The sequence below is a fragment of the Poeciliopsis prolifica genome, unplaced genomic scaffold, assembly GCF_027474105.1.
Source record: "Poeciliopsis prolifica strain line A6 unplaced genomic scaffold, Auburn_PproV2 SCAFFOLD067, whole genome shotgun sequence".
Lineage (NCBI taxonomy): Eukaryota > Metazoa > Chordata > Actinopteri > Cyprinodontiformes > Poeciliidae > Poeciliopsis > Poeciliopsis prolifica.
In genome coordinates, this window is record NW_026562442.1 from 266,578 (window position 1) to 293,299 (window position 26,722).

Consider the following 26,722-nt stretch of genomic DNA (forward strand, 5'->3'; position numbering starts at 1 on the left):
TTTCTTTTCCTTCACCTTGTTCTTTTAAATGTCAACATGGATTCTGTTTTTCATTTAAATTGCACCCCAGGTTGAGTCCAGATCATTTTTACCTTAAAATCCTGGCAATGAAAGAGGGTGTACCATCATTTTCCTTAATAGGTTTCAAATGTCAGTCCATTAAATGGATCAAATGAAAAGTTGAATTGAATTAATCTAAATAAATTGCTAACACTTGCTCAGCACTTTGATGGCGGTAAAAGGGGCTGTAAACATGTTTTGATGTTTTGTCTCAGCTCTATGAGCAGATCTTAGCTGAGAACGAGAAGCTAAAGGCCCAGTTACGCGACACTGACCTGGAGCTGGCAGACTTGAAGTTACAGTTAGAGAAAGCTACACAGGTATGCACACTTACACGGCTCATCATCTTTAAAAAAAAAAGCAAACAAAGAAAGAAAAGAAAAGCAAAACTGTTTTGGAAAGGCAACTGAAGTTTGATGTGTTTTTAACGCAGAGGCAGGAACGCTACGCTGACCGATCCCAGCTTGAGAGGGAGAAAAGGGTAATGGCAGAACTACTTCACCAAACCACCTCCATCTCACTCCTCTGTTACATAACCATCAACTAAAATGAGATCATTTCTGTTTCCTGTGTGTTTTAAGACTAATTTATTGTTAAAGCATATTTGAAACATCCCAGTAACACTGCTAATGGGTTTATGTCTGAAGGTAACAAGCAGACCCTCTTACCAGCTGGGTGGTGGTATGATCTTACCCTGACTTTTTACATCGGTCTGCTCTCTGCTGCCGCCTGTAGGCTCACTTTGTGCTGTGGTAGCTGGTATCAGTCAGGCTCTCCACCCAGAACACTACACATTATTTTACTATTTCTCCTTTTTTCCACTTATATTTAAACATTAGTGGCAGTGTGTGGTCACTATCTCCATTGACTGCTTATTTCCGTGTGTCTTTAACATGTGGAACTGTATTTATCCAATTTTTTGCTGAAAAAAAGAAACATTAGCAGACCCTGTGCATGTCTTTTCATGCTTTTAGATATTAGTTTGATTAGTTCATACCCAGCTGATCTGTGGTCTTAATCCTCTATTTTAAATCCACTTAATAAGCTGTATTTAATTATCTGAATAAACATTAGACTCAGACTCATTCCTGCCTGTAGAAAGTCGACTACAGTTTCAGTCACTTACTGTTTAGGTGTGAGCTGGCTGTTGCTTGAACACCCTTCACAGGACATGCGAGTGAAGTGTGTGTGTGATCACCCAACACCATTTGCTGCCACTCATTAAATCTGTTGGTGTTTTCTTTTCTAGTTCAGTGTTAACCTGCCTCTTCTGTCCCAACAGGAAAGAAGAGCTCTAGAAAGGAAGATTTCTGAGATGGAGGAGGAACTCAAGGTACCAAAAGTTGCATGCATAAATTCACAGTATTTATTCCAGAAGGAGTTTGTCCTCCTAATTTTTGAATTTGGTAATCAAGTTATAATCAAATTATTTTGAAATTAGCAGTTCAAAATAATACAGAGCAGTGTTATGTTCAGGATTCCTGTTATCTGCTAAAACCCTTCATGGCTGAAGGGTTTTAGCAGATAACAAGATTGATTGAAGAGTCAATCTCAGGTTGTCTTCTGTTAGTAACCAAAAGAGTTTCTTAGGTAAGACTTGTTTTTATTTAATTTTGTTTTTTGTATCTCAACCTAAACTCGACTGGTTCCAATCACCAATCAATTTGTTTTACTGCACTGTATTAAAACCCAGGTCTGGCCAGATGGTTATGATTTTTGTCCCGTTTTGATTTTGAACTAGCCATTTTACAAGAAGTGGGTGTTTTCCATTTTGATGCATATATTCAACCTGTTTGTCAGTTTTTGACCTGCCAGTTGTTGGTCAAAGCCGCAGACTTCAGCTCAGATCACTGACCAATTGGTGCATCACTATAAACATCAAATTGTCTTTGATGGATTTGAATATAATGAAAATGTTATATCATTTAATTGAATTAAGGTGAAACTTCATACAGTGACACAACTTAAGCATTTAATTCTAATTTTAGTTTTTTTATTAGCTAAATTTTGGCTAACATCCTAAATTGACCCCTGTTTTCCCTTCCACTATACTTTCTTGTAAAATTGATAAAGCTGGGGAGACACAAAGGTCTGATGCTAAATAACCTGACTGTCCAGGATTCTATATCCACAGAGAATTAAACAAAAGTTAAGTAAAAGGAAAAAATGTTTTAAATTCTAAAGCTACAGGAATAACTTTATAATTTAATCGTAATCATCAAAATAAACAGAAATGAGCTACTATAATGTTTTGAGATTTTCTTTTTTTTGAATCATACTTATGGTTAATTAAGTTGCGCCTGTGTGTGAGCAGATACTGCAAAACGAGCTGTGGAGAAAGTTTTCTATAAAGTTTAAATATTGCTGGCCCATAATGGCCGTGTCAGACACTGAGCTCGATTTGTATCTGCTTTTGCTCATCTGAACAAATATTAGCTTCTTTATAATCTGTGACCATCAGTGTTTACTGTCCTGTATTGTCAAGCAGTTAATGGTTCCTTATTTTTGAAAATGAATTGAATGAAGAGGGAGAATAAAAACATATTTAACTTCTGCTTAGCGTTTTATTCTGTCAGATTGAGGAAAGGATGTTGATCTTATCGGTGTCACTTTACCATTTGATCTGCAAGCTTCTTGTTGAAACGGAAAGCTCTAAATCATTCCTGTTTTCCAAATCTGTCCCATTTTCTAATAATCTTCCTTTCCTGTTTTCCCTTTTTTTTCCTCCTCCTGCTCCTGTCTTATCTCCCGATATATTTATTAATCCTCTCTGTTGATTTTTGGTCTTAAAACGCATTTCTCTTCTTCTTCTGCCACTTTTACCCTCTGTCTCCTCCCTTTTGTCTCTCTTCTCCACCCCGTCCTCCTTTCAGAACCTCCCCCAGGTAAAGCAGGTTCAGGCCCTGCGGCAAGTTAAGGAGCGGCTGCAGGCTGAGAACCGGGCACTGGCCCGCGTTGTGGCCAAGCTCTCCCAGTCGGCCTGCAGCCAGCTGCCCACCGGCGACCTCTAGGCCTCGTCTGTCTGTCCACCATCTCCTCCTTCTGTCTTCTTCTTCCTCCCTTTTGCCTTCTTTCTTCTCATGCTCCATTTGTGCTCTGCCCCGCACCCGTAGACAGGCAGGTGTCCAGCCGCCATACTCCGACTGTTTTCCCCTCTCCTGCCTCCCCAGAGCTTTTGGTTTTCAGATTGGGGAGGCTGTTTGCCTTTTCCAGCAGGACACTCTCCTTTTACAGTCCGCTACTGTAGGTGGGCTTTCCGAAAACTACTGCTTAACAAGCTATAGTAATAACATGCTAATAAGATACTTGGAGAAAAGCGAAGGTGAGTTATTTTTTAACGTATTTGAAAGCGCTGTAAAGGAAAGTGTCCTTTTGTGATTTCTAGTTTGATGCTTTCCTCAGAGGTAGCTCAGTAAATCAGTTTGACTTGTTCTGGTTTTATTGCATGAAGCAGCTACCAGGGGCATCACTTTGATTTGACCCAAAGGGTCACAGACCGAATCCCTCTACCAGCCAATGCACTTTGAATAGGACGTTAAGTATTCACATCTGATCACTGTTGACTGGAAGTAGGTGGATAAACTTTGCCAATCCCACACACAAAGAAATATGTTCACTTTTCTGTTTACAAAACCGAAGCAGCTTTATAAGGATGCACCGCTTTCAACTTAAAATCCCAGTAACATTCTTTGACGATCGTGACTGAAAGGTGACAAAATGTGGAAAAGTGAAAGCAGTATTAATAGTTAGTTTCGTTGTGCATTTCTTAAAAAAAAAAAAAAAAAAATCTAGGCTCAATGTGAATGTTTTTAGTTCTCAGAGGAAACGTTGCTCTAAGTCAAAGCTCCTAAGATTTTAGATTCTTTTGTAAAAACTTAGATTAACTTTTATGCACACATAAAATTTTGTCATTTTAAATTAAAATAATAATGGAACGATTTAACTTACAGGGGAATTAAGTCAGAATCTCCATTAAAATCCATTGAAAGACCTTAAACCACAATTGAGACAAAATTTGAATGAAATTTAGTTTCCACTGGATTTGTGATCTAGATCGGATATTTGGAGCCCAGAATTATACGACAGTTTCCATTTTGTTCCAACACACATCCAAATCTGTTTATGATATCACCCATTTAATGTTGCATCTTGTTCCACTTACTGTGGAACTTGCTCAGTTCACATACTGTGGAAGTTGTGTCTGCGGCCGGTTCTGTGTTTCTGAGCTGAAGTTGATTTGAGGAAGGAGAACTTTCCCTCCTCGCTGTGTGTGATTCCCCGGCTGCTGGTGAGCAGCCGCTCAGATTCTGCATGGCTTTCTGAGGATCTCTGGCCTGTGGTGTGTTCGCCCTTTAGTTTCCCTTTGACTTGGATCAAAGACGTTATTCCTGTTTTACTGTCTGACAAACAGTGAGATGCTGTGTGACTCCTGAGGTTGCTTTGTTCATGCTGCTGGTAATGCTCTGCCCAGCAGCCTGACTGGGCGAACGACATGTCGAGACTCGTCTAAGCTCTCTCTCTCTCTGTCTCTCTCTCGCCCTTGCCTCCCCTTGTTCCCCGTTCTTCCCTTTCAGATGCTCCCAGACTTGAAAGCAGACAACCAGAGACTAAAGGACGAGAATGGAGCGCTCATTCGAGTCATTAGCAAGCTTTCCAAGTAGAAACCGACCCTCCTGCCCCGCCCCGCCCCGCCCGGTCTTCTGCACCCACTAGTCCCCCATGGCAGTGACTAATGGAATTGCACATTTAGATATTAATTGCAACAGACATCAGAGACGAGACTCCTCCTTTTGTTTCTGTTCCTCCCAGCTCTCCCTTTTTGCTCCTTCACTACCACCACCACTGCAGCGTCCATCCATCCGTTCATCCATCCATCCGTTCATCCATCCTTTTCGGCTGTGGTTCTCTTGATTGGTGTGGCGGCTGCTCTGACAGAAGTGCTGAGTTTACAGAGCAAAAAGGAAGGAAGGAAGGAGGGGTTGTGTGAGAGCGATGTGGGCAGGGAAGCCTAAAAACTATTTAACCAATAAGCCTTAGTTGTACATAAAAAGAAAAAAAACACTTCCATTGATCTCCTCTCTCAACTATCACTGAAGAACAGATATTATCCTTCACCTGATTTTTACTTGTGCCACATTCTTTTTTTTTTTGCTTCCTTTTCCTCTAAACGTGTTGTGTGCTGTGCAGTTCCCACCTTCACTCCTCCATCTTTTTTTTTTTAAGAGCTACTTCTGCCTGAAAACTGCTCCCTGTGGCTTCTCTCCCCTGATTTATCCTGATTATTAGTTTTCCTCCCCTCTCTTAAGCGCAGACCTCCCCCCGTCCTCGTCCCTCTGTGCGTCTTCCTCCAAGAGGGAAACATTCGAATTCTCGCAGATCTGGTGGAGTTTAAGCTTTCACTGTACGTGCAATATGCATTTCTTTCATTTTGTTTTCTTCTTAAAAATGCTTTAAGTCCATCACGAGTAGGATTTTCACTCCTGACGCTTCAATCTTTTTTGCTTCTTTTTTTTTCTTTTAAGTTTGTAGTCGGTTTATACTCTGTATTTCTCACTTTGTTTTAGCAGGTACTGAGTGATTCTGTATATACCTGTATGTATTTTGTTTGAGAGCAGCACATGGCATGCGTTTATGGATCCCGTCTGTTACTATTAAAAGTATACAAATTCCAGAGGACAAAGAGGTGTGTTTTAATTATTTTCCTTTTATAGTTTAAGGACATTGGACACAGTAGAGCGTCTCTTAAATGGGATGGCTTCTTTTTTTCTTTTTTGTTTTTGCTTTTTCTTTTTGTTTTGTTTTTTGGTTCACATAATAGTGAAATCTAAAGAGTAATCGCTTCACTACATTTCACTTTCATTGTATTCAGTATCTTTGGACGAGTGCTGTTAATTTTGTTTCCCATTCTTTTAAAAAATCTGTAGTATTATAGGCAAGGTATTGTCACTAAAATAAAATGTTTGAAAAGAAAAAAAATAAAGGATATCTTAAATATTGCTAACCCAGTTCTTTCTACAATGTCTACATGCACTGTCGATGCCATGTGAGGAGTCTTGTGGGGTTGAAGCGAAACGCCACCATCAGCTGTTCCACTCAACATTTTATGCATTTTCAGTGGCCTTTTAAGGAAGTTTTAGTCCAATAAGTTTAAAGAAGAATCACAGCAGATGGACTGATTGCTGTCTGCTCTGGCTTAGTCTTTTTTTTTTTTTTTTTTTTCTGTCATCTTGTAAAATAGGTGTGTGGCTTAATACATGCAAGCTGTGCTGTGACTACCAACCACTGAAGAATTCATTAAAAATAAACTTGTACATTGGAAAGTTCCTGCGTCTTATTTCCTTCATGTTTTTTCATATATTTTTTCTGTTTTATCTTTTTTTTTTTCTTTTTAACAAGAACTTGGTGATTAATTTCTGATGTATAGAAGTCAAAACTAAACGCTGCAGTGTCTTCCTTCTGCACATATTTGGTGAACATGTGGCAGTCCTATACTCCTATAATCCTTAAAATAATTTTTCTTCATCTAAAATTATGCGCACAGATGTTTTATTAACTATGCAACAGCTGTGCTGCTGCAGGTTAGGTAGGACTTAATGGTTTCTTATGGAAGTAACAAGGTGACCTTTTTGTATGTTTAATAAGCTGATGTGAAACAAAATGTTTACATGTATTTTGCCTTTATCTTTTGAAGTTTTTCTTTATTTGTAACAGGATGTTTAAGGAACCTGGGAAGGTGGCAGTTTTGCCCCTTAAATCTCTTTTGGGCAGAAAGACATTGCATTTGGGGATATGATGCTTCCTCATGATTGATGCAACAGATTGTTTCAACTAACATAGATATATATATATTTATCAACATATATTAAATGCTTGTTTTATGAGATAGGCTGTATAAATCACTGTTCCCTCTCAGGTTAAAGGGTTTGTTTTCCCTCCACTTTAGCTTTTACATTTAATGCCAGTCCAGATTTTTTTCTTCACTATTCAGCTGGTAATACAATTTTTTGGTATCAGTTATTACAAAATTAGTGTGAATCCTCCAAGTGTCATCATATCACTGAGTTACTGCTGCTATGCCATGTTATACCAGTAGGTGGTGCACTTTATGCACTTTTGTAGACGTGGTTTGAACTTGTCCTCTACTCTCTGCAGCATGTAAATATGATCTGAATACTGAAACAGACGGCTGACATCCTGTCTCCAAACAGAAATCTGGAGACAGAGCTTAGACTCGGCTCTCTTTCATCATTCAGCGCCGCCTCACTGGTTGACACCACATGACGGCGTGTCTGAAGCAAATAAAGCGCAGACCAAAATCAGACATGGACACACAACCATGACATGAATTAAGCCGTGGTGAGCATCCACTGCCAGCTCTGATTGCTGAACCAGACTGTGATTTATGTCCCTTTGTTCCTCAGGAGCCACCTTTGCTGTAGGTCCTTGTTGCATGCTGTCCCTGCTGAGGCCTGCTTGGATCCAGAACTCCCAAGTTCAGATCAAGCTCAGCGGATAAGCTGTGCTATGCGCTGTAATCACACAGTCATGCTAAAGTTCAGTGTGTTGCCTCTGGATTTTCCATTGCCCTCTCTGAACGAGTGTGCTTTATGTCCTGTCTGTGGCATGAACATGCCTCGATTGCAGGATTTTAAACATTCATCTGGGGAAAAGAAGATAAATTGCTGGTCAAAGAAATTCATCGCAATCCAACTGTTTTCATGTCACATTTTGCCACAAAGTTGTTTTTTATAGTTTTATGCAACAATGTGGGCAACTATGAAGTGTAAGTGTTTTCCATTTTCATTTTACAACCATAAAAACACTTCCTGGAGAATTTTTCAGTCAAGTATGACAGTGGTAGAGACAAATGAGAGAAGTAAAGTAACACTTTTATTTGATTGAAAAAAACCAAACATTTATTTTTCTTTATCTTTACATTTTGCTTACTTGTGCCAATGAACTTTATTGACGTTTATAGGTATGACATGACAAAATGTTTAAAAAGATAAGAGCATGAAACTAAATATAAGTACTTCTTTTTGGGAACTGAATGTATGACTTGTGAGTCTATTTGATGTCAGATATGCTGTAGGAAAAAAATCTGCTGATAGAGAGATTTTCTCTAAATAATTTTGAATTGCTTTCCAAAGAAGAAAATGCAGATGCTGAATAACAAATAGGTTAGTGTCCTCTGGAATCTGTTTAAATAACTTTGTTTGTTAAAATTCCCTCTAGAAGATGCTGACTACCCATAACTGCCCTGCACAACCTCAGACCCTATTTCCTCCCCCCACCCCAAATATTGAATATTTTAATATTGTCGGTATTGTAAGAAGAAACTTTGCTTTTTCACACCGTAAATTATTCATGAACATGAAATTGGACCTTTGCAGAGACACTCACATTCGTCCCTGTCTCCTCTACCGGAAAGCGCAGCAGCCCAAACAAACCTCCTCCCCAGCTGCAATCTTAAATGCTAGACTTAGACACACTTTGTGCGCAAAACCACTCTGCTCAGAGGACAAACAGCAGCAGGGTTTCTCTCCAGTGACAAACGATGACAAATCGAGGCATCCGGATGATGTGACAACTCGAGTCTGTCGCCGAAACAAAGATAAACATGCTTGGTTAGAGAAATGCAATTCAAGGCAACGGCAGATTATTGTGGATGCAAGTGGAAAACAGGATATAGAGACGTCTTTCACACTCAGGCTGAGTTGTAACGCCAGGAAACTAAATATCCTGCTCTGTCAGTGGAATCCTGGAGTTTGTATCAGTTCTGAGGGAGCAGAGCATCTGATGTGATGTGTACACAAAACACATTGTTGTAAACAAAATGAAACGTAAGAAATCTTTATTATTATTATTATTTTAAATAGCCAAGAAGCAAATGTCAAAAAATGTATATACCATCCAATTAACACTAAAAAAATATATTTGGGAAACAAGCATTTTTTTCTAAAAGATCTAAACTGATTTTATTGATTTAGAAACATCAGAGCAACAAGAAAAGACCTGTTGCAAATGCTGATGAATCATTTTGCAAACTCAAAGACATTTCTGTCCCAACTCGGCACCAGAAGATAAAATTGGCACCCTGACGCTCCTGTCCTGACTAACATTACCACTGTTAACAGATGCTGACCTGAACCCAAAACTTTATCTGAACCGTTGGAGGCAACAGAATCTGAGGTAAAGATGACGGGAAAATGAGCCAGAACATATCAGTGATTCAGTGAAGTGTTTTCCTGGAAATTCATTGAAAGTGTGTCAGTTAAAAGTCTCTGTTTGGCATCCTTCCTGCTGCTGACCTCGGCGCTCGGCGCCCAGCTGCCCTGACCTGCACGGGCCTGAACTTGGAGGAGGATTAAAGGCCGGTAGCAGTAACAGGCAGCTCAACGACTCAAATCCAGGATCATCTGACGGGAACCAGGGTGTGAAAGGTGAATCAAACACTAATCCTCCTTAGCATGGCAGTTGAACTGCTTTTTGCTTTCCTTTTTATCGACCTACTTGAATTTCTTTCTGAAGTTTGACAATTATTGCCTTCAAGAAAGGCAGCACAGACTCAGTTTTCTCTTGTAGGGAAAACCCCTCCAGTGGTCGGTCTCCACACATCTCCAGGCCCACTGAACATCTGCATGCAAACCCAACATCTGGGTCGTTGTTCGTTTATTGAGTGCTTTCTTACTGGATACACAATTTCATGGAAAAGTGAGCGTGATGCGGGCTCCTCGCTGCAGCTAATAGCCTCTGAGTGAGACATTACTGCTAAATAAAAGGGGAATGTGTGAGTGCATGAGCAGCCATCGTGCTGCGTTATGTCGAATATAAATCTGCGGCTGCTTGCTGAGCTCATTTTGCAGCCCGGCAAGCGCTTCATTTGTTTACCATAAATGCATTATGGTCGCAAAACACACAGTGACTCCTTGAAAACAAACCAAATCAAACCCATTAGACTGGGTTTAGAGCATTAAAGAAATATTAAATCAAATTCTTAGTAAAGTGTGAGAATGTGCATGCTTGGAGTGCTTTGGGAATTTATTTGGCGGCAGGACAGAGGTGTTCGTGTTGGCATGAATGGAAAGCTATGACCTTTACACCCTCTCCACTGTTTTTCTTCCAACAGAATGCAGAAATATGTTAAATATGCAGCAGTGTGACCTTTGCCCATAGATCAGGGTTTATTTTTAGGAAAAGTACCTCCCCTGCTCACTCCACCCTGCTTTTCTCATTATCTATATCAGGGCTGGCATGTGCAGAGATAATGGCTAAACATCTGGCTTGCACTCACCAGTGGGGTGTGGATACGTGTCGCGTTTTTGGAGCTTCACGGCCCAAAAGATAAAAAAATATAATGACGTCTAACTCTATGGAGATGTGTATGCATCCTTTAGTAATGGTGACAAACATTTATGAAAGTCAGCGTACCCTCGGGAACCAGTTGTGCACCCGCAATCTATTAACGTTACACCGTTGAGCAGAGCAGAGTTATAGGTCTGTTTTTGCAGCATGAAATTAGATTTCTGGTACTAAACCCCTATAGCTGGTTTAAATCACTGCTTGAAGTGAAAATGACAGAATGCAAAAATGACTGAATATCTCCGGAGTGCCATGCCTCTTGACTAAAACCGAGTTGTTTTACTACTATTAGCAGATGGTTATTTTGGTTAAAAATCCACTTGAGTGTGATTCATACTCCACAGACTCTCGGGTTATTTTGCAACGAATGATCTAAGAGCATATGTGATTGCCAGAAATAGTCTTTTGTCTGCCGTCACAGATGAATGAACTTTAGTGACATCTCATTATTAATTCACAGAGTTTAATAACAATTTTTGGCACCAGTTTGCTGCTATGACAGATTCAACTGTGTTAGAAAGGCTGTTCACGAAGTTCAGGAGTGTGTTTCTGAAAGTTTGAGAAATTCATCCGTGAGGTCAGACATTGATGTTGGATGAGAGGATCACAATCTCAACTCTGCTTTCTCCAAAAGGTGTTTTATCAGGCTGTGTGAAAAACAGGCAACACAAAACTATATCATTTATGTTTTTATAGACTTTGCTTTGGGTGCTGGTGTTCACTGGAAGAGAACAATGGCTTTATTCTTGATATTCTATAAAGACCAGATTTGTAGATTGCAGATTTGTTGCTTTCAACAAATTTTCCCATCTGAACTCTTGAACTCTATCACTCCTTCAAAGTTTCTGAGTCTGTTTCTCTTGTCTGTCTCTTCGAGTAATGCTCTTCTTGCTCCACCTGCCAGGTTAAGTTGTTAAACTTGGTAGGATTACAGTTGTTTTCATTTAAGATGAATTAGTGCTCTGTGAGATGTTTTAAGTTTCGGAGCTTCTCCCTGACCCGTCCTCTGTGTTTTTCTGTCTTCAGGATGTTGTTGGTTCACCTCTCACCTCCACTTCACAGCTTAATTCATACTGAGATTAAATTAGAGGCGAGTTGCTTATAGACTAATTAGATGCCTTGTGAAAGCATTTTGGTGAATTATGTGCATAAGTGTAAAAAATGAATGTATCCATTTTTTTATTTTAAAAATTTTGTTTCATTTTATTTCGCAAAGATGCATTTTTTGTGTTGATGTGTGAAAAAAAATATTGAGAATTTTTTTGTTACTTCCTGCGAACTAAAAACTTTTTTTTATTTTAAAGTATGAATGAGATACACTTTTATTTTAGAAATCGTAGCCCATCATGTGCGCGTTCCCTCCCTCCCGCTTTTCATTTCAGGGTGACGTTTTTCACCAGCGCACCGGAAGCGCCGCTGCCACCAGTCGCGCTCGCGCGCGGTCGGTGTCTCCCTGCAGCGTCTCCCAGCGCCGCGGATCAGAGCCGAGCGCGGTCACACCTGGTGGGACCGAGGCGACCCAAACAGCTCAGACAGGTGAGTCTCTTTCCACTTTTACGCGACTTTCTTTCACTTTCGCGAGTTTAGCGCATATCCGCATCGGGTCTTTAACAGAAACGAGTTGGGAAAAGGGGGTTTAAATGGGTACAAAGCTTTAACGTTTTGAAGAAAGTGCGTTCTCGAGCGTCTGCGCGAGACAGAAACATTTTAGTTTGTTAGTTGTTTGAAAACATTTTAGCTGTTGTTTCCAGGGAGTCTGACTTTATTTTCCTGCAACCTGTCAACAGCTCCACGGTGAATCACTTGAGGAATGTGGTTTCATTAGGAAGGTTGTCCAGACCTGGAAGTTTGCACCAACTTCAGCTTTACTTTTACCAACTTTCGAAGCAGTAAAGGGATCATGGCTACAGGCGGGTTTAAGTCAAACGCACCCGCTGACTTTTTGGAGGAGTGGAAGGCAAAGAGGGAGAAAATGCGGGCTAAAATGCTGGGGGACATCGCAAAAGCCACTGGTGTCCCCCTGAGTCCCGCCGGTAGCACCAGCAACACCCGCCTCGGCGCTCCGCCGGGCCCCGAGCCCTGCGCCAACCCGGACCGAAGCGCCTCCGCGGGGAACTGCCGCACCTCCTCCTCCTCTCCGGTGGCTCGGTCCCCCTCCGGTGGCACGCTGAACAGAGCCGAGGAAGAGGCGCCCCACCCGGCCGCACCCGCAGCCACCACCCCCACCGCCCAGGGGAGCAACCTGAAGAAGGCCCCGCCTCAGACGGAGAAGACTCGGTGCGCTTCGCCGGACTCCAGCTCTATGATGGCGTGCAATAATGACAGTGACAAGGACAGTCCGTCACCATCACCCAGCAAGGGGAAGGAGAAGAAAAACTCAGGCCCCAGTGCAAGGAAGGGTAAAGGACAGATTGAGAAGAGGAAGTTGAGGGAAAAGAGGAGATCTACAGGTGTTGTCAGCATACCGTCCAATGAGGTGAGTGTGATATGTGGAGCTATATCTCTATTTGGTTCCCATGCACCGAAGCAACTAACCTTTTTCTAATGAGGTAGTTGTTGTTTACAGTCTGGATTTTTGAAAATGAGATTTTATCAATGTATTGCGATGACAGGTACTGGTACTCTATTGTGAAGTCCAAGGAAAGGGATGGTGTAATAATAATAATAATAAAAATCTTAAAAGTGTGGTGTGATTGTATTCATCCCCTTTTGCCATTACAACATTACATAAACTCTTGTGGCTTTAAAAGGCACTTAAAAGAAAGAAGCCACTGATCAAAGTCTGAACTAATGGAGTCAGCTGTCGATAATCACCAGGTTTTCAGAGTCCAGCACGCTTTAGATGAACCCTGATTGAAATGATTGGTCCCTTCAGGAAGCCATAAAATAAAAAGGCCTCAAGTCAGGTGTGTTGAGAGAACAGCTAAAATGTACAAAAAGCAGAAGGGGATTGAATACAAATACTTTAGATTTATATTTACAAAATCTTTTTCACCACATCTTGTCTGATTAAAAATGGACTCAAATTTGTGATTGTGAAAAGTTTTTTCATGGCACAATGTGAAACGTGTTTAAGCTGCTAAATTTGTGCCACGTTTTGTAGAAAATGGTACAACTCATAAATAATATCTTAGAGGATTGAAGAGTTGAGGCAAATTATGAGCACATGTTTGGTGCTGTACTGTAGAACCATATAAATGGTTCTACAGTTGCATTTTTTTTGTTTTCCTCCTTTTGTAACTTCAAATGTTTAACATTCCTCATATGTAATACAGCAACGTGGGACTGTTTTAGAGAATTGTTACTCAGAAATGTGATTCCTAGGGGTCAGTGTGTGTAACACTTCCATAAATGATTTGAAGCAAAGACCAGCTCTTGTTTTCCCCAAAAGACTCCAAATTCCTCTCATACATGTGTCTGGTTTAATCGAGCCTCTGCAGCGAGGAAAAAAGAAAGCTGCTCTGGGAGGGAAGGAGGGGTGCGCGTCTCCGTCTGTATGTGTTTGAAGGCGGCGGTTCACATTCATTGTTTTTGAATTTAAATCATGTCACACTCCTGGCCTGATTCCTGTGGTTCAGACACATGCAGGAACTCTGATATGAAGCCTTGCCAGTCAACCTAGTGAGGGCCACCGCTGAGATTATGTACTCTGAAAGCACTCAAATTATACAGAAATGCTGGGAGTGTGAGCTGTTTTTATTAGGGTTAAAAGTGGTCCACAACCTTCCCATTTTCCATTTGTTCTCACTTTCACAACCCACCCAGAACTCTGTGCTCTTTGTGTACCAAATCTTGTCAGCTGGTGCTCTAAATCCTGTTATTAGGTGCTCTGTAGTGTCAAGCAAAACTGTTTGAAGGTTGAACATGGGCCAGCCGGTAATGCTGGCCTTCAGCAAATGAGCGTTGCCATATATCTTAGATTTGTGCTGCCTAAAGTTAGGGTGGGGAGCCCTTTCTGGGTCACAAAACAACACATGGGAGGTCTTCCTTTTTAAAAGCAATTGCACAGTTTTGGCCATGTTTCCATCGAAGTTTCAAAACTATAAGTGGATGAACTTTTCCTTTTGTTGAAATATGTCAGTGTTCAGTTGGCTTATTAGCAACTCTTGTTTGCAGCCAGGTCAGATTTTGCTGCTGCTGTTATATTTTTGTGTCGAAGTTTGGGAACCAGTGTTAATAAAAAAAAATTGCGATGTGTGTCAACTAGCATTGCGTCTAGGTGGAGCAACTTCCCGAGCTGCATTTTATTTTGAATGTTTTAGATATGCTTCAGGGAAGTATCTGGAAATATTCCGGTGGTAGTACAGAGCGACATGCCACAGAAAAATCCACAAATATCGACCTGCAAATAGCCACTGTCTATCAATTCTGAGCTAATAATATGATGCTTTTGGATTTTCTTCTCAAAGATCAAAGAAACCATTAGCTTAATATTACTTGACCTGCACAGCAGACACCAAACTACTGTAAATGAGAAGTGCAGCACACCAACAGAAAGGGCAGATATTGCTAGATTAAGCTTTGATTATACAGATGGATCAAACTTGCCACTCCAGCACTTTCTCTGGTATTTCTTTATGTGGACTTTAAACTTTAAGAATATAATGATGGAAAGAAAAATATGCTTGTGGAGCTCATCTCTTATATAAAACTTGATTTACAGGAACTCAGTCAGTGCCTGCTTCTGCTATGGTTTAGTCCTGCTTAACATAGCGTTTGAGACATTGATTTTATCTGGTGTACATTTGGCATCAAGGCCAACTTTTGTGATTTCAAGTGCAGTGAAAGTTATATATATAAAAAAAACACTCCCCTACAAAAGGTGGAACCAAATCAAAACAAAATTACCACATGGCGAACAACTAAGCAGAGGAGATGCAGAAGGACATTTGTTTTGAAAAAAAAAAAACATGTTTGGAGAGAATCGTGAGGTAAAATTGTTTAAATACATTTGCATGTAAAGTTGTTTCGCCCTCCTTAAGCGTTGTAACTACAGAGCTATAGTTGTACTTTATTTCTTATCGCTTCTTTTTTTTTTATCTTAGTTTTAAATCTTTCAGGTTTACATGCCAGATTATAAACCACTGGTCATGTGATGACATGCAAAACTGATGAAGGCACAGAATGGAGGAATGTCCAGATTTACATTCATTGTCCAGTTAATAGATGAAGATATTCTGTTTGACCTGCTTACTGCGTCTAGAACCAGCACAGATTTAACAAGGTGTCTGAAACATTCCTCAGACTTTGGTACATTTGAACATGATGACATTTGAGTTATCAAACATTTGTCAGCTGCACCTCATTGTGGTGAATTGCCTGCTCCACCATATCCCAGATGTGCTCGATTAGAAATCTGGTGACTTTGGATCCATTTTGAGTACAGGGAACTTATTGTCATGTTCAAAAAATGAGTTTGTGATCATTTGAGTGGTGAGATGGTGTGTTGTTTTGTCAGAAATGACCATTAGACTGTGGGTTCATTTTCCGTTTGACACCCACAATCATGATGAGTTTATATTAAACTATAAATGCAACAATAACTGATTTCAATGGTGAAATCAAGCTTCAAGTAATCAAAACCCATATTTTTGATAATTAACATCTCCCATTCTTTGATATTTTAGGAAGATCACATTTTGGCTCCAGGAACTAGAAACTATATGAAAATGCATTAACTTTAGCATTACTTGAGTGTAAAGGACTAAAAAATGATGTAATTTTAGGCTATTAGCTAATTGGTTTCTTTCCTGTCTAATTTTTTATTTATTATTGGCAGAATTAATTTATAAATACCACAGGGTTAATTTAACACACTGATAAATCAGGCAGAATTATTAAACACTTACCATTGGAGGTTTGATATGTATTTTCTGTGTGCAAGTCTTCCTTTTCCCCTCTTTTTTTCTAAAACAAGAAGCAAACCATGCAATTGAAGACTCTTCTCTCACAAGCGCCCCTTTGTGAAGTAAATATGAATGGACAGGTGTGAATGAAGTGGCCTGGGATTATTTTCCCTGCTCATTTTATGCAGAATAAAAGCTGCAGAGAGGAATTTCAGAGCATCCAGGGAACCCAATATTCTGACCATTGAGGCCATAAAGGCACGATAAAAGCTCCATACTCAGTTGGAGAAAGATACTCCCCACTAATAACCTCATAGAGGTCACTCTTGGTGGGATTGACCCCTGACCTTTGTAAGAAGAGCTTATGCAACAGAGAAGCACTTAAATGAGAGAATGTTTGTGGAATGTTGAGTTCTCTTATCTGAAGAGATTTGCGTCTGTGATGCAAGCATGTTTCCCGTCTGTGGTGACGGTGTATTGGTTGCTCATTGTGTTGGCTTTTACGAGCTTTGATGTTCATGAGGCTGTGGTCAAACCTCTCATGCCTGGGAGAAGCTCCAGAGAAGCATTACCTCAACCAGTGCCTCTCCAGTTTTTCCTGCAGCTCTGCTGATGAGATAAACAAGTTTACCATAATAGGGGCTTGCTTAATCCAGATGTTTGATTTATTATATTTTTACTTCATTTTACTTTCTAGTATTGGAGTACATTCTGTCCTTCCCTCATTGTTTCTACTAATGGCAAGTGATATCAAGCTTCTTGTGTGAGACTGCAGTTGCTGAAATAGGATTAGGATTGATGATGAGTGGGTTTAGCGTATTTAGGACATCAGTATCTGTGTGTGTTCCCCAAACAATGTCCATCCTTCCTCAACTAATTTGTAGTTTGAAGAGGTTATTAATATTCTCAAATTCAGCTTGTCCCATAACATAATGGTTGAAAGCTCAAAAGGATAAACAAGCAGCAACTTTGCTGCCCTCCACTGAGCCTTTCTATTAACTATTGAAACTCTTGCTCTCTCTTGCAGCCTGAATAAACCAAACGCTGAAAATCCTTTTAAATTGTTGTGGTTTTTTCCCTCTCACCCTCCCTCCACTCAGGAGCATCCAACTTTGTGTTTTTCTTATATATAATCCATGTTCTGATCAAAAACCCATTAGAATTATGTGAATAAATCAGATTGAAAATTTTGGATATGTTTGGAAAGTAATTGCTTTTGTAATAAATGTATCGCTTATTGTTTTAAATAGTATAAAATCAATCATAACAGCAATGAAAACAACTCCATTAGCAATTCTTGGAGTGGACTGAAGGTGTTAAAATTCTTTGTCTTTCACTTTTGTTGATCTGTTAAAGAATGCAAGAAGGTAATTTTCAGATGGTGGAGCTTGTTTTATTAAACTTTAAAGTCTTCTCCAGAGATGGGCCCATCATGGTAGTAAATAGCAGATTGATTATATCACTAGTGTGGGTAAGGAAAGAGTTATTTAGGCCGAGTGTTTTTGTTTTCCGCCTTTAAATTGCAGGAATGTTTTGATTGACTTACGAGAAAAAAATTCAGGAAATTTTTTTTTCTTACGGTATGTCTTACCATTTACCGTCACTGAAAATATTTTAGGATTGACAAAAAATTCCATCTCAATCTTCTGTACATTAGTTAAGGGAAAAAAAGAGAAAGCGCTCTATGGCTGAAATAAAGTCTTTACCATGTCTGGCCCCTTTTTCCACACATGCACCTGAGAGTCTTTCAGCACCTCATAAAACACACTGCAGCGCTGCAATGAGCCATGGCACGTGGTTTTGTTCATCATGTGAGACAGTTGTATAAATGCCTGTTCATATTAGCTTGATGCCTCACCAGGCTTGCATTTTTTTTTTTGTCAGATCTGACCAAATCAGCCACTGTAAGCTGAAAAGTATCTGCAGTTCAGTGATGCTGAGCCCTCCATGATTATTAAAGCATATCAAAGACCTTATAAATTATTTCTCTCTTTACTTTAGTAGCATTTCTCTCACTATTTAGCAGATTACTTTATGTGGCAGTTAGAAATCAGACTAAACAAAGGTGATATGTGGCATTCCTCAAGGCTTCATTCATGGACCACTTCTATTGACTATATGAACCAAAAAATATAAAATGTTACACTTCTCATATGCCTGATGACATACAGTTTTATATTTGTGTTACTACATGATTATAGTCACTTGCAGTTTCCAATCTTACGTGTCTTATAAATATAAGAGCCAAAAATGTATATTTTCCAACCTAATGTGGGAAAACACTAATTGTTTTTTTTTTGGATCTGTTAAAGAATGCAAGAAGAATTTTAGGTTAGAAATCAGAACTCTGCTTAACTCAACACAGCTTAAACTGCAGGTCATACCGGGATCCTTGGTGTAGTCATGGACCCAAACCTAATTTTTAAGAGCCACTCTGTCTTATTCAGCCTATTATGATTCAAATACTCTGACAGAAGATTTTGGCTCTTGTATGAAAGGATAGACTCATAATTGTTTGGGCCTACATTGCACTCACAACTGCTGAAGAGCTATGAATCATTTAGACCCCCCATTTAAACCCTTCTTTGTGTTTGCTATTGAAGCATTGCTGCTGTTTGCGTACAAAGTTCAAGGGATCTCTTATCCTGGTTGGTGCTCTTTAGTTTTGAGTCCAGAAACTTCCCGGGGCAGAGTGCAGATCATTACTCAAGGATAAAATGCCCCCCTGCAGAGGCTTGCACAGGAATGTGCACATTTTGTGAATACCTGAGACTTGGCCTGCATGCCTACTTGCAGTGTGACTTCCCCCTCCTCTTGATGTAGCTTTAACCAATGTTATCAGAAAGTCCCATCGGCTAAGGGTTTGTTCAGCCTCTGTATGGACTGGTGCCGACCCTCGTCTGTTTGTGAAGGCAGTTTCCTGACAGGGAAGCATCTGGCTCATGTCTGAGGCATTGCACACGTCAATGCTAATGCTTGAGTGACACTATTGCTGTCTTTTTAGATAATATTTAACTGGAGTATGCTCCTACTATAGACACACATTTGTGTTCAATGATGTAGTGTTGCATTAGTCCTATTTCTAGCTTAACATTTGCAAATGAAGCACATAGTGAATGATTCTTTGGTATTTGCTTTTGTCAAAAGATTATTTTACAAAATTCTTGCAAATATTTAGCCAAACCTAGTCTATTTGTTTTCATAGTAAAAGTGCATAGCTTTGCCTTGAGTTAACCTTCAGTTCGGGCCGTTGTTTGTCCTGAAAGTTCAAATGAGTTCTTTCATTTTTGCCTCATTTTACCCAGTCTTTTTTGCTTGATACTTCATTACCAGGTTTTAAGTTGAAACAAATACGACTTGGCATTTGTTTGTGGAGGCAGTTTACAGAAATGCACCACGTGGGATTTTAATCCTAGTAGTTTGTGAAGGCAAGCAGGGATAAAGAGTTAATCGGTTTCATGTTTCCACTTCTTGAAATTAAGTCTGCTGCTGTCGTGCAGTCGTGGGCGATGTTTTTTTTTTCTTGGTTTTTCTGCCGCCGGATATGTAGACATACAAGACTATCGCCTGCGGGGGGGTATTAAGTAACCAAGTCGAAGATTAGGAGTGATTTCTGTGCATCTGTAACATGTAACCTATTTGTTGGGCATTCTTTGCTGGCGACTGTGGGGAATTTTGTGAGTCAGCCCTAATCAGGCCACTCTGCATGATTAGGCATTTGGGAGGCTTGTCTGTTTGTATTCATTAAAGTAGAATTACTTGGAGAACCCGGTGTCCCTCTTCCCACTTTTCTTTTTTAATGTTTGGTTCAAATTTGGTTTTCCGGTTCCCTCCTTGTTCTGTAAAACTCTGCCTTTTAAAATGTCCAAATCCCTTTAGGTCAATGAATAATTTTAGCATCTTCTTGCACAACCGAATAAATTCAACTCTGCAAATAAAGCAATGCATGAAAGATGTACAGTAGTTGAGTCAAAGAACATCTTTCAGATGTAGTACACATTAATTATCACTAGTGGTTGACTATAAAGTCTCTTAAATGGTAATAAATTCTCAGTTCGCTGTGTTGTCACTGGGAACAAAGCATTTTATTTTTAACAATTTGTATGTCCAATCAAACACTAAGTGCGTTTTCTGAAATGTCACCCTCATCCAAATTCATAAACTTGGTCATTTATATTCTTAAAATGTTGAGTATTTTAAGCATTGCAATGGTATTTAAATTGGTTTATGGTCCACAGCCAACGGTAAGTAGCTAAAATCTGTGAATCCTTGAGAACCCTTCTAAATACATGTACAGGTGCCCGTTTTCATTGTTCAAAACTCAACATTCCTGTACTTTGTATTAATCTGGAAGCCACTTGTATTAATCTGGAAGCCAGCTAACATCCATGATCTTCCTTACTTCTACTTTTAGGGATTCAGCCAATCTAGATTGATGAAATAATAAATAGAATTTGTTTGTGCTTCTGCAAACCGTGAAGATCTTTAATTGATCTTACAAGAAGTGCAAACGTGTAAGTTCACGTGTGGTGCATTCTACTCAGTTGATTTATTTGCTTTTAAAACATTTTTTTAAATCATTATGTGGAGAAACTTTTGGTTAGTGAAGACACATTAACTCCCTACATTAAACTGTCTCTTTAAAATCTTTCATCACGAGCTGGTAAAACTAATGTCAAGGGATCAAAGCAGATGCAGCTAGCTGTCCAGTTGAAAAATATCTTACCAAATAAACAACCAGAGGTTACTGGAGTTATTAATCTTCTTTTTGGCATTTTTATCATTACTAGCAGATCTGTATTCTTGTCGGAGAACCAACATTAGTGAAGTAGATGTTGTTTGATTACAGAAGTTATAAACCTTATTACCAGGAAGACTTTCTTGTCTTCTACTTTGTGTTTTGCATTTTCTAATCTTATGATCTTTTGTATGATGCAACTATGTTTCTTAATCATAAAAGTTAGTGATGGTTTCACTAAGGGAGTGGCCCCGTCTAAGGTGTCTAACTTTCAAACATTATAAATGTAGCCCAGCTTAAATTTTGATCAAAGATTAACCAGTTTCATTTGAAACTAAAGCAGTGATTCGCTCAGTCACTGTTCTGTTCACTCATGCCATTTTATTTCAGGAGAGACAATAAGATCCAGTTATGTTAGTCTGAGTGACTGCACATCAACAGACCGATTCTGTCTGCAGTCTAACAGGTTTCACGCTCTGCCTCTGGGTTATGTCACCATCCAACTTGCTCAAACTCTTTCCCCTGTGATTAACAATGCTGCTAATGGGCAAACTGGTTCTACACACTGCTTTACCGGCAATCAACAGATGATGAGCCAGCATATTTTTCTTCTTAAGTTATGAGGGAAAGTCTCAGATGTAGGAGTGTCAGCTGCATAATTTGCGTCCCTTGGAAATCAGTACCTCCCTTTAGCAGCATTGCTGCAGGCTTGCATTTTAATTTAAAACTGATTCCCTTGGCAGATGTGTTCCACAAGTGAAAATAAATAGGATTTATTAACTAAAACATTTAAGTTTGTTTGGCATTTTGGGATGAAGGGAAAATACTTTCTTTAATTAGCTGAATGATTACATTTCCTCCTGTCTCAATATTGCTGAGATAGTAAGGATTTTCCTGTGGCTCCCTTGAAATGTCCACACGGGGCAATAGAAAGTTTCACTCCAGACACATTAAAAGCTGTGCTCAGTCAAACAACTCAGGAATGCAGTTGAACCTTTAAAACTGAATAAATGTGTGGCTCTAAACTGCAAAATGCAGGAAGCCTTGATCTTTAAGCCTTTTCCCCACAACAAAGGAGCCTGAAACCTGCTTTAGCTGAGTGAAGGGCCGGCCTACTGTCATACCCTGGAGTTCCAGTTCCCTTGTTTGTCGACGTGCCCATGAATGTGTGTAGAGTTGTGTTTATCAGGGCAGTTCCTGCTTCTTTGAGGTCGGGATTTACACTGTACCACCCACAAAAAGGAAACTTTCTTCCTTCTATTCCTCACAGATTGGGTTTTGACTTTTTTTTTTTACATGAAAAACTGTCCACAGGTAAAATTCTATGGTGCAACTTGCAAAAAGGTACCAGCTAGTCAGTTTTTAACTGACTTTTTGTTCTGGTTTGTTTTGGTCTTGCAACTGAGACATTCTGAGAATTAAGACTAAATCACCATTCCTGATTTGACAATGAGTCAGCTTTAATTAGAATAAACAATGGAACTAGGATGGTAGCTTGAGCTCTCTTTATATCATCAACTCAAACTTATTAGGTTTATTCATGGTTTTAAGCTGGATTCATGATCATTGTAAAAATTCCTGAGCTTTGGCACAAATACCATGAGAAATAGTTTTATCATCTGGACTCCGGCTGGCATCATGAACCTATAAATCTGTCCGACAAATGACAAAAGTTTGATAAATTCTCCTGTAAGTATTCAGAGTATTTCAAGGATATCTTCCAGGATGCATTCGTTTGCAAATTCACAAATATATTGTGTATTGGAAACACTATGTTGATATTTGTAACCTTTAAGGATACAATTGGGGTTTTGCTGTTTTTGACTTTCCACACTCTTAGGTTTCCTCCATTTTTTTAAGGTGAAGTCCTCTGAGTTGTTTGATTATAATAGAAAATATTACTGTGTATCCTCTGAATATACCTCAATGAATGTTTAGTTTTTGAAAAGTTGACACATTGAGGTGTGATTGATCCTAAACAGGTTATCAGTCCATTACAGGGAAGCAACATGCATATGAGGGAAGATCCATCCAACTCTACAGATTTGAACACATAACTTTTTTTATGTATTATATTGTTTAATTTTTATAAACCACTTTTATAAAAATAATGGCAGGGATTTTTGATATATTTAATTAAGATTATTGTGATTTACGTCATGTTTTTTGTTAGATAGATTTTTAATTGATTCCTTGAGCAAACCTGTTTTAAATATTTTCCCACAAATGATGTTTAAAGAACCCTGTTCATTCACATTGTGTCTCATCCTTTAATTAAAAGGCGATAATTTTTAATTGATTTGTTTAATTGGTTCACGTTTATCAGTCTTGCCTGAAGCTGAGAGGTCTTTCGGGTTCCAGTTTGGAGAAACAGACATGAGAACTCTTGAACAAATCAAACTACCAGCTGCTAAAGCTTCACACATCAGTGCACATTTATGTTGTGTGCATTTGTTCATATTTTCCACCGTTATCAGCTTTCTGAAGCAGATTACTCGAGCTTTAATTGGCAGTTTTACTCTATGTAGGTTCACACTGAAATGAAATAAAATCTCTGGAGGTAGGGTGAAGTTGATGGTCTGCGGTGATCATGTGATGGAAGCACCAACCTCTAATTTGGTCCTGAAACTTTCTATCTGTTGGTATGTTTGGACTGATATCTTCGGCTTTGACATGATTCTGCTGCAGCAACAAGTCATGCTGCGTGATATTTAGAATATTCAGCTGGACAGAGTTAATATACGAAGCTTGCAGTGTGGTGAGAAATGAGTCTGCACCAGGCTTTGGTCTGATCCTCTCTCACCTGAAGTTTTAGTGCTGCATTCTTCACAAGATTACACCAGGAATCTTCAAAGCTACTGTGTGTTTTTACAAACCGCCTTTGTCTGACTCTGACACATGCTTTGTTGTTACATTGGCTCAGATGTTTGGATCTGATGTGTCAACCTTGCGTTTATTTCTAGGTCACCAGTAGTCATTGGTTTAAACCTGTTTTTATGCAAACGGGAGCATTTAGAAATGCAAACAGACAGATGATAAAGAGTCACACTCTTGTCTCTAGTATGATTTTTTTTTTGCTTATTCACATCACACTACAGTAGATCTAACAGTATACAAACCGTGTGCAATTTTCTCCACGTTTCTTTCCCTCTACATTCGTTCACTTATGTTTTCATTTTCATCATGCATGCCCTGCCATGCAAGATGTTCCAATGTAATACTCTGGATCTCAGGGTGATGTTTTGAAGTCTTATGCTTGTTTTTTTATTTACTACAGAAATGTTTCCAACAAAAAAAAAAACAAATGTGAGAAGAGAAAATGAAAAAGTGGTTTTAACCAGATGTTTCTATCATGCCTTGATGTGCAGAGAAAGCTCAACACAGCAGTGATTCTGTCCATAGGTGTCTTGTGGGCCTCTCTCTTGGATATTAACCTTTTTGTCCATGGCACTAAAAGCATTTAGAAAGATTTATGGCGAATGAAACTTCTCTGCTCACCATGACTGATGGTATTTTCATCACTATCCATTCCTTTGTGACTGCTAGTCATTCCATTTTTCCACCAGCACCTTGTTTGTATTTTTGTCTCTGCCCTCTCCTGTATTTCATCTCTTCTGGTATTTGGCGTTCACTCTCAAATGGATTATTTTCCTTTTTCCATCTGAGCCCTCCTTCAGTTCAAATAAACCCTGCTGTCTTCAACCATCTCCTCAAAGAGCTCATCAGTGAATCTGATCGCGAGTCTGCATGCATGCACAGCCATTTGTTTGCATCTACAAACTGCAGGCTCCAAGCTCATGAGTAAACATGAGTTACAACAGTGTGTGGGGGCTTGTTTCCCTTCATTTCCTTCCTTCTTCACGGCTAAACCCACAGCTCAATGTGAAGCTGTCTTGAGAAAAATGAATGGGTCAGCTTTCTTTGACTACAGGTTTAGGTTTATCTTCCTTGTGTCAGACCTGAAAGGTCACGCAATCAAGTAGAAACTTGGCATTGTGTCACTTTTATCTGGAGAACAGAAAAAGCGAATCCCCTGGAATTACTTTGACACCTCCCTGGATGTAAAGAGTACAGCCTTGTAAGAATGTTTATTCTGCACAAGATGCATTTGATTTTTGAATAGAACTAGGAATAAAACACATCTGCATTCACTCAGTGTTTCTATAGTAACTTTAAGTCTTATTTTATGTCTTATTTGTTGGTCCAGAACAGCAAAAGGCAACAGACCTGAAAGGAACCAGCTCTTGATTCAATCGTCCTCCGATGTAGTTTGTGTGAAATTGCATTTTCTCTGTCCTGTGGTCCTTTTTGTTTCACAGTTGCAGTATCCTGCCAGAAATGCTGTTTGTTCTGCGCAGTTGCTTGTTCTGCAAGCCAGATTTTGCTCTCCAAGACCATTTGTGGCTTCAGTCATGCTCATCAATTGTAAAAGTAAACTAGGGGTGGACATTGAGCTGATTCAAAAGCTGTGTGTTGAACAAGCAGTAACCTTTCCCAGCCCAAGCTATTAGCTGCTGGTGGGGAGTCCCGGCTGTGCTAAGCATGACTCACGGTCTGCTTGGTGTCTGCCAGTGGACAAACACAATGGCCTCTGTACACAATAGACCTGCTGGAATGCAAAACATGCTTTAACGGTTTCCGATATCTAAGGATTATGTTACATGGCAAGAAAACCAAGGTGTAGTTCACAAGATATCCCGACTCACAAGTAAAAGTATAACTGGATATTGTCGGCCTTCTCTCCTCTCATATAATACCTTTTTATTTTATCCGAGGCTTGGTAAATTAGATTAACGTTGTGGATGGTTTGACCCTTTTGTCTTGATGTGTGGACCAAATTTGATTTCTTAGAGTTTTCTGCCCATTGTTTGTCAATTAAGCAATTAAGTGCCCATTTTCCATTCATCCATCCATTTATCCATTATTCCCTTTTTCTGTCCATCTGTCTATCATCCATCTGCCCATCCATTCATCCAGAAGTTTGCGTGTCCATCTATATTTTAACTCTGTTCATCCATTCATCCAAAATGATGATGTCTATTATAATCATGTGATAATTTGACTCAAAATCAAAAATATATTATTTGCTAATTAGCTGTTCTTGAAGTAGAGCATCTCCTCCAAACAGGGAGCTCGACTTTCTGGCTCATTTGCTCTGGCATTTTTCTACAGCCACGATCCAGCTTTTGGAGAAGTCAGAGGTTGTAGTGCACTATTTTATATTGCTTTTAAGAGCACAGGAAACTTTCTTCAAACAGGAAGTGTTGAGATGAGAGAACAGAGCTTCTGATGTCAGTGGATGGAGGCTGAGTTCCTCTGGGAATGGTGGAACAGTCATAAACATTTAGTGAGATTATTACAGCAGTACAGCCTCCACAAACATGCACTCCCAGTTGGATTGCAGTCTTATCTCTGAATACTAGAAACTTGTGCCACTGAGCAAGAAACACTGATAAAACATAACTTGCAGATTGTTTTGAATGTTCTTTGGTTCTAGATAACTAGTCTGAAGATTAAAAAGAAGAATCCTTTAAAGATGTAGCTTGTTTCTGTTGTACGTAGAGAATAAAATATATTCACTCGTCTTTGTAACAGCATTTTCTAATGCAAATGTTGTTTTCGTAGAGACTGATTTTGTGCATTTTCTGACTTCTTTTAAAAAGACATCTGTCTTCCAAATGGAATGGGAGAAATTATATGAATATGTTCATTACAA

At 39.3% G+C, this 26,722-nt stretch overlaps 2 protein-coding genes across 8 annotated transcripts in view; both read left to right on the plus strand.

The window, feature by feature from the left end:
• ppp1r12a (protein phosphatase 1, regulatory subunit 12A) overlaps positions 1–5,731 on the plus strand; it is a 41,254-nt gene extending 35,523 nt beyond the window's left edge. For 3 of the 7 annotated variants that reach the window (XM_055020387.1, XM_055020391.1, XM_055020392.1), the window contains 4 exons: positions 276–380; positions 494–541; positions 1,343–1,393; positions 4,635–5,731. In XM_055020387.1, the coding sequence (XP_054876362.1) occupies positions 276–380; positions 494–541; positions 1,343–1,393; positions 4,635–4,721 (291 nt within the window). In that variant the 3' untranslated portion in view covers positions 4,722–5,731. Of the gene's footprint in view, positions 1–275; positions 381–493; positions 542–707; positions 1,309–1,342; positions 1,394–2,933; positions 3,177–4,634 lie in introns of those variants that run through there. The other 4 variants (XM_055020386.1, XM_055020390.1, XM_055020388.1 and 1 more) reach the window with 2 other exon arrangements.
• A 6,102-nt stretch (positions 5,732–11,833) lies between these two features.
• Positions 11,834–26,722, plus strand: part of pawr (PRKC, apoptosis, WT1, regulator) — a 51,074-nt gene continuing 36,185 nt past the window's right edge. Inside the window, exons 1-2 of the mRNA XM_055020425.1 lie at positions 11,834–11,958; positions 12,210–12,898. Coding sequence (XP_054876400.1) covers positions 12,323–12,898 — 576 coding nt within the window. The 5' untranslated portion in view covers positions 11,834–11,958; positions 12,210–12,322. The remainder of the gene's footprint in view (positions 11,959–12,209; positions 12,899–26,722) is intronic.